The sequence below is a fragment of the Prunus avium genome, chromosome 5 (assembly GCF_965620075.1).
Source record: "Prunus avium chromosome 5, drPruAviu1.hap1.1, whole genome shotgun sequence".
Taxonomy (NCBI): Eukaryota; Viridiplantae; Streptophyta; class Magnoliopsida; order Rosales; family Rosaceae; genus Prunus; species Prunus avium.
Genome location: NC_142288.1, coordinates 11,548,618 through 11,557,199, shown reverse-complemented (window position 1 = coordinate 11,557,199; position 8,582 = coordinate 11,548,618). Strand labels below are relative to the sequence as shown.

The following is an 8,582-nucleotide window of genomic DNA, read 5'->3' as shown; positions in this document are numbered from 1 at the left end:
CATTTTCCCAAACTTTCCCATGAGGAGGGAAAACAAAACCCAAGTTAAGAGGAGGGCATCACTTTCCCCCCTACTTTCCCATGTGCAAGGCGTCCATTTCCCATGCCCGGACTTACCAAACATGGGAAAGCAATTGAATTCCCATTCCCAAGCCTCCTTTCCCATGAACCAAACGGGTAGAGTCTCCACACAGATAACTCGAGACTAATTATCGTCGCCATTGAGCAGAGACAAAATGTGTCTTTCGACGTGAATGCCCAGTTAATAGTCTTACGACTGAAATTATTTAGGAACTAGTACAAAGTAGAAGTCTCCAACTGTAGCTCTTAGAACATTATTTCCTCGCCGAAGCTTTGTTGAACTCTTTTATGCTTGAAATGCATAAAAGAATGAGTTTCCCTTCGTTAATATACTCAGAAAGAGTGTTACTATTTCCACCCCTTATCTTATTTCCCCATCCGCTTTGTTGGACTCTTTTAAAAACAAATTTACCCCTATATAAAATGATTTCTAAGAACTTAAAGAAAAAACATCAACTCATGTTAATACTCTTTCTATCCTTTCATCTTCTTCTCATCACCTCTACAAATTCAGTGATTTCTTCGCCGTCAATAGTCACCATAAAAAAAAAAGCCCACAATTCCATCCATTTGTTTTTCTTTATTTTTTCTTATCCATGTTTTCCCCTTTGGCAAAATGAAATCCCAACTTCTAAGCCCCCTTCCTGACTTCTGAACCCTAACTTCTAGCAATTGCCCTTGTTAGGAATTTCACTTAACCCAGCCCCTCTGACATTATCAATTGCAAGTACCCCTTCAAAGATGTTTGCTACCTTTTGGAACAAGAACTTCGTTTGTATGGCATTAGGAAGAACTTTTTTTTTTTTTTTTTTTTTTAAATTTAAAATTTATGAAAAAGGGTGGATAAACCCCAAAGAACAACCTACAACAGCATATCACAGCAGAAACTAGACGAATTCTAGTAACTCCTAGCAAATCATAGATGGTTTGATTTTTGGATTATAAAATAACAAAGAAAAATTTGAAAAGAATAAGTGGCTGAAAAGTACACGCAACCACTTCCGAAAAATGGAAAATAATTACCCACTGAACCTTGTTTTTCGTACTTATCATGTTATTTTGTATCTTCTTGATTCTTCCATCACCGACTCCATTTCACGATGCTCTTCGTACTGTCTGGGTATGGGTAATCACATATATGACTAGAATTCTTATTCCAATAAGAAAGAAAATAAAACAGATAAATTGTGTGGGATTTTCTCATGATGGTGATTGGTCATGATGATCGATGGATTAATAATTAAAGAATTTGCTTGAATTAATAATTAAAGGGTAATTTAGGAATAATGGTGGGTGGAAAAATAGGATTGTGTTTTTTCAAAGAGATTTTCTATTTAAACCCCGAACTTCTCTTTGTTCACCCCAATACTTAAATCATTAAGCTGTAAGTTTTATTATTGTGTAAAAAGACAAAAAAGGTCATCCAACTTAATAATTAACCCTAGTACATCTATACACACACTCCACCACTCTTCATATTAAATTTTAGAAAAATACAAACTCCTCTACATCCTATTGCCAGATTACTCTTCTTTTTTAAAGACGTAGAAAATTGACAAGCCTTCCTCTTTAAATATGTGTGGGAGTTTATGGAAAGGCTTGTTGATTATCAACTCAACAATACCCAAGTATTAGAATTCCAGTTACAGTTTTTGGAGAGAGGTAAAGTTGTTCTCTTTCTCTAGAAAGTATTAAATTTCGGGTTTGGGGTTCTATTTGTTTGTGTTTTTTTTTCTGGGAACTAAAATTGTGGGGTTTAAATAGAAAATCTCTTTTATTTCTTATTTTTTCAGTTTGGGGTGTATTTAAGGGTAGTTTGGGAAGATGGTGAGGTTTTCTTAGAAATTGTGACAATTTAAATTAAAAGATGGGGTGAACTTAGAACATGGGGTGAACTAATGCTCCGTTCGGATAAAGGAATTGCAAATTACATAGAATTCTAAAATGACGGAATTTAGATTTCCATCATTTCAATTTCTAGCAATTGAAGATTCGAGTGTTTGGATTTATGTACGTCAAATTTTGTAATTGACAAAAATTGAAAATTTCAATGTTTGGATAGCTCATTTAAATTGTAAATGACAGAAATTAAATATTTCGAAAGAACAAAAAAACTGATAACTGACATAGAAGGTATTCCTCGAAGTATAAAATAACATATTGTTTGATGAACTAAATAACTCAACTTAAACAAACAAAGCATATTAGCAAACCAAATCACTCCCCACGTGTAATAAACATCAACAACATACTCTTTTTTTTCTTAATTGGGAGTGCCTTCAACATCTGAAATTGTTTGTCATTTTCAATCAGCCAAGCACATGCTTTGAGTTGTTCATTTTCACTAAGACCTGGTACTTCTTGTACTACATCATATACCTCTGCTGGATCAGGGTTCTTAGTATCAGCACAAATAAACTCTTCAAATGATAAAGCCATTCTAGCAATCAGATAAACTCTTCTTAATCTTGTGTATCACCATTCAAATCAACATGATCAACTTCATTAGTAGGAGTCATAACCTCAGTTGCATCTGCACCTATTTCAGCGCCCTCTCCAGTGACTCTATCTTTGCTACACAAATCCACTATATCATCCCAATTTTCTATAACTTTAAATCGAAAACCTCTAGCATCATCATCAGACTACCAAACAAATAATCAATGTCAAATAAGAATGAGTGAAGACCAAAATCGATTTTCAGCAGCATATAATAATCAACAAAGCTTTTCATTTCCTTACATAGTATATAAAAAGCTTTTCAGCAACATAGGCTTTTTCTTCAGAGTAAGGAAACGAAGGGTAAAACTTGAATAAGGCGATAACACGAAGCGATAAAGCTAGCAAACAACTACAGAGCTGTACCATAAACACAAATCATCACACACCAATATCCATCGACATAGAATATTTTGTTAAAACTTCCCAAAATCTAGCCATAGTGCTGCAAAGATCACAAAACCCATTCAACACATATTCATAAATTTAGTCAGAAACACCCAATTTTGATAGCCATTTAGAAACCGTGGTAACCCTGAAATAGAAAAACATAAATTGAAGGAGAGAAAAGCTTGAAGACTAACCTTCAAATTTGATCCAGAGAGATGTGTACTTTTTTATTATTATTAATGAAAAGTTTGGCCCTTTTTTTATGTAAGTTTTGGCACACTGGAAAATATGAATTCTCGCACTATGGAAATTGTGAAATGACACCTATTTTGGTGGAAATTAAACTCGGGAATTTGATGCCCCAATTTCCACGATTTTTTCCGCGCATCATTTAATAAATTCCGCGCTTAAGTTGCCAAACAAGGGAATTGTCAATTTCTCCTCTTAAATTCCCTACTTTTAGCTAAATTCCGAGTTATTTTCCCTCATCCAAACGGAGGGTAAGAGAAGTGTGGGGTTTAAATAGAAAATCACTTTTTCAAATTTACATAGTAAGTGGAAAAATAAGATGGGTGAGAAAATAGGACCAGATGGCGGAAATAGAAGTACTCCTTAAAAATACTTATGTTCCTATGATTGACTTTAAGGCATATACCTAACGCAATCTTAACCAAAGAAAATATTCTCCATGTGTAATTAGAATTTAGAATCATTCATCAAGTTTTCAAAAACAAAAAACGGTGAGGATGACTTAAACTCATTGATGGCAAACTTGGAAGTTCCAAACTCCAAACGAAACATACTTTCTTTCAGCTTTCAAGTTGTAGTTAGTTGATTATCACAAACTGTTGTTCAGAACAGTAGAAGCAGATATATACTACTAATACAAGTTGCAAAGGGCCTAGAATCAGGAAAGTTAAGGTCAGCTAACAGTCACAAATTCCCAACTAATGGTAACAAGGTTAACCTGGTCCAATCATCTGGTATTACACTTCAACGAACAGATGACATGCTAATCAATCTCCACTAGCACAGCCCCTACAACCACAATGCACACACTCTATAACCTTCTCCTCCCGCAGATGCTTGGGCACTCGGCAAACGCATGTAGTGGCATAGTTATGATCCCGAGGCTGCATGCATCTCAAACAGCAGAGACGTTCATAACCAGGCTGCATTTTAATCGCAAACCATATGTCATTGTATGTTATTAGAGTTGAGTGGTAATATAATAATAATTCAACAGACTTAGATAAAATGACACAAGGTACACGAGTTTGCAATATTTTCCTCATAATTCCAATGTTCTAATAAAAGTAACTGTTATCCAATAGTTTTACGTACAACCTGCAAATATATTACAGAAGGTGCAATACATGTAGAATGGGAACTTCAAACTGAGTTCAATCAAATGTTGAAAGATCTCTCATATTGCTTAATATCTTCTTGGTATGCATATCCATGTCATAACTACACATGTCCCATGTGTATGTATTTCCCTTGCATTTGCCAATTTTCTAGCAATGCTATGTTCACTCCAATTTTCAAATATAAAATATTCATGCTTATACTCTTTGAACCTTATTTACAAGGAACTCCAATTCCAAACCAGACAACTTATTTCCAAGTTTGATATATCATGCAGTGAACTCCACACACAAATAATCCAAATGAAGAAAAAGAAAACAAATCAAGATAGAAGAGATCTGAGATAAAACCTTTTTCCATTTTGCAATTAGATTGCGGTCAGCATAGCCTTGGTCCAGGCAGAACTCGTATAATTCCTTGGATATTTCATTTCTTCGGTGGTAAAGGTCAAAAATGTAGCGGCTCTTTTGATGTGCTATTTTGAAAATAGGCCACAAGGTCTCACATTTCCTCTTACCATCATGAGTATCATTCTCAGCTGTCCAAAAGAATAAGGAAATATGCATTAGTATCCCTTTGGGTCCTTAAACACATATTTTATAAAGTGCAGCGAACAATGTAATAAAAACATGGAAACATTCAAACCTTCTCTCATCTTAGCTTGTAGTTCACGAAGGGTAGGCTCAATCAGTTCCCAACCTTCTGGGTATTTGACTCGGTTTGTCTTTACCTTGGGCATTTTCTACCTGTCATCAGTGGCAACATAAGATGAATTAATAGTCTGAAAATTACAAAGTTCATCAACATTTAATCAACATATTTTTCCCACAAAGAATAAAAAGATGTCTCAGGTATAAGAAATTAGAGAAATAATTTAATCACGAAACTTATTGAATACAAAAAACAAAACAAAAAACAAAAAATTCAATCAGCTGCAGCAATGGGAAACAACAAGAGCTCTTCCCACGCACATATTCAGTTTTCATTTTCCTATTGTCTTAAGAAACCTTCATATTCATTAGTGACAATCACAAATGATGAGTACCAGACACAGACCCAGGAATTGAAACTGGGGTTGGCTGAACTTTTAAGCCAATTTTTAAATCAAAAGTTTCACTCTAAATATCTGAAGAATCTCATTTGCTTTTATGACATTTCCCAAAATTGTAGCTGGCAAGCCCACAAGATGCTAAGCTAACAACCAGAGGAAAGCCAAAAGGCTGAAAGCCGAAATAAAACAATGAGAGTCCACTCGAAAATTCATAAAGCCACAGCAACATAGTTATACAAACATCAATCAAAATTTTAACAACAGAAGTCTGGAGCTCCAACTCAATTCCAAAATCCCAATGCCTTTCCTAAACTAAATTCCTAAATTCGCAAATTAAGCAGAATTAAAATCAGAAATTAGACATTAATTGAACCCCTGAATCCCTTTGTCCCTAGATTATATTTCAATTAATAAAAACCCTAAATCCCTGAACTAGAATTTAGAAACAATAATAATAAATTAAATTAGAAGAAGAAGAAGAAGAAGAAGAAGAGGAGAAGTAGGAGGCTAGGCTGAGCTGAAAAGATGAAGGACTTACCGAGGAGGCTGGAGCAGTGGAGCGAGAGGCTGCAAGGCTGAGGACTGGCTGGGCGGGCTGGATGAGCTGGACTATACCCAAGGACGTTTCGGAATTATTCGGAAGGGAGGGACCGGGGGGGGTTGGTTTTCGAGGTAGAGATTGTTATCTGTAAAAAAAAAAATTTGAATAAACATTATGGAAATTACTAAAAAACTGTGAAAATTTTTAATGAAAATTTGACCCGTATTTATTTAATTAATTAATTATTAACTTAATAAAAAAGATCGATAAAACTCTCTCCGAGGGAGTATGCAAATGAAGTAGGCAAAATTGTATTATAACAACTTAGGTGGCATGTTTTGCCTATGCATTTGCCTTATGAAAAAAGTTGGTCACTCAAAGGGACTGGGCAATGCAAGTCTACAAACTATTATTATATTATTTATTTTTAGCTTTTACATTTACTATTATATTTTATAGAAAGTATGTTAGAGAGTGTAAATGGTATTTTATTATGAAAAGCAAGTGGGGTCCAATATACTTATTTACTTTGAAGTAGCCAATATTGCCTTGTTAGGGAGAGTAGGTATTTTTGTCTACCCCATTTGCCTCTTCCCTTAGACCATCACCAATCATATTGAGGCTAAACTCAAATTTTCACCCTCTAAAATACAACTATTCATGTATTTTTAGGACTCAAATTGTTTTTATCTCCAACCATGCAGACTCATAATTTGAGTCTGCAACTTTATTTAAATTGTTTTAAAATGGTTAACCTTTAATTTTTCTTGACATTATTTTTGTTTCAACATTCATAATTTAATTTTCTGAACATTTTAACCTAAAAAAATTCAAAATTCAAAACATAATATAATTTCACTTTTAAATAGGCCTGGGCACGGTACGGGATGACACGGGATGGAGGTCATCCCGGTGTCAATCCCGGATAGAAGCATCGAGACAGGACGGGATGAGGGATTTTAAAAAAACGTTCGAACCATACCGGCCCCAAACGGGACCGGTATGATTCGATGTCATTTTTTATACCATAAAAAACCTGTTTGCATAACATAGGCTAAGAGAGGAGAAGAAGGTTTGACTGATGTCAAACAGAGAGAAATAGAGATTGAGAAGATGAATTCAAATTGATGGAGGATTGGGAATTAGGGTGTGACAAAGAGAGAGGGAGAGGGGAGGAGGAGGAGGAGAAGATGAGATCGATCGATGGTGGAGGATTTGGGAATTACGGCTTCAAATCGATGATTGAGAAAGGAGAAGAGAAGAGAAGAATAGATAGAAGGAAGGAAAGGACGGAGGAAACAAAGCTTGAGTTAAATGTTCGTGAGAAAGGAGGAACTGAAATTGGGATTTATTATTTACTTGGTACTGTTCGGTACAATATGGCACCAAACGGGATCACAAATTTGGAATCGGTGTCGTGCTAAACAGTAACGAGATGACACAGTATCATCCCGTTTACACATCAACACCAAATGGGACGACACGAGATTGGCATGGTTTTGGGACAATTTCAGTATTCCGGTTTTGATGCCCACCCCCACTTTTAAGTACAACAAAAGAAAAAGAAAAAAAAAGCACATCAACTTAAATTTTTTTCCACAAAATAGAGCAACTTTAAGTTGCAAGTTTAATAATTAAAAAAAAGAAATAACAACTACAAATGGTGAGCTACCACTTGTCATGGGGAAGCAAAGGGAGAGCAGCAACTTTTTGTCACATGGGTTTGCTCCATTTTTACTCTTCACGTGGGCTGTGCAGCATGAGTTGGGGTCCACAAAAAATTTCCAATCCAGGCAAAACCCAGACTGGAATTCCGCCCAGAATTCCACCCATCTCAAATTTCCACCCCTTAAAATACATAGGTTGGAGATGGTGTTAGAGCATGAAAATGCTGATGTGGCAAGGTAAATGAGGTTTGCCTACTCTTTTGCCTTTTCCCTTGGAGATGCTCAGGGGTGTATCCAATTCAAATTTTTAGGGCCCATTTGATAACCATTTCAATTTTAGTTTTAAGTTTTCATTTTTTGTGCTAGAATATAGAGAAAAAAATAGAGAGAATGGAAGTGAGAATGAGAATGGAGATGGGATTGAGAGGAAGAAAAGAGGGGAGGAGGATGGGAGGAAGGAGTAACAAAAGTGAAACCCAAAACTAAAAGGTGAAATCTATTTGAAATGTTTACACTTTTCAAGTTTTTGTTTTCACTTTTGTTACTCCTCCCTCCCATCATCCCCTCTCATCCTCACTCCCATTCTCACTCTCATTTTCCTTTAAACTCTAGCACAAAAAATGAAAACTAAAAACTAAAATTGAAATGGTTATCAAACGAGTCCTTAAAGACTTTTATACAGTTTATATTATATGGAGGTATCCAATTTATACTTTTAATGCGTTTATAAAAGACATTGTTACTAACAAAATTACTTTGTTTGTATACACATCAATTTTATTTACAATTAGGTTTAGCATCTTTTATTAATGAGCAAGGGAAAAAAATCAAGATTTTCATGAGAAATGACTTTTTTTTTGTTAGATGAGAAAATAGTAAGAGATCAATGTTGGAAATATGTCCTAAAGCCAAATATGTGATGTAACTTTATGGATATTTTATTACATTTTGCGGTAAATCATAAGGGTAATTACGTCAATTTAGGT

The 8,582-nt window shown here is 35.0% G+C and overlaps 1 protein-coding gene across 1 annotated transcript; it reads right to left on the bottom strand.

Annotated features, from left to right (window-relative positions):
• Positions 1–3,746: 3,746 nt before the first annotated feature.
• On the bottom strand, positions 3,747–6,060 carry LOC110768273 (protein BUD31 homolog 1-like). Its single transcript, XM_021971978.2, has 4 exons — positions 5,927–6,060; positions 4,983–5,083; positions 4,688–4,875; positions 3,747–4,141 (listed from the first exon to the last, which is right to left on the bottom strand). The coding sequence occupies exons 2-4, from the start codon at positions 5,074–5,076 to the stop codon at positions 3,986–3,988; spliced, it is 438 nt and encodes a 145-aa protein (XP_021827670.1). The 5' UTR covers positions 5,077–5,083; positions 5,927–6,060; the 3' UTR covers positions 3,747–3,985.
• Positions 6,061–8,582: the final 2,522 nt, after the last annotated feature.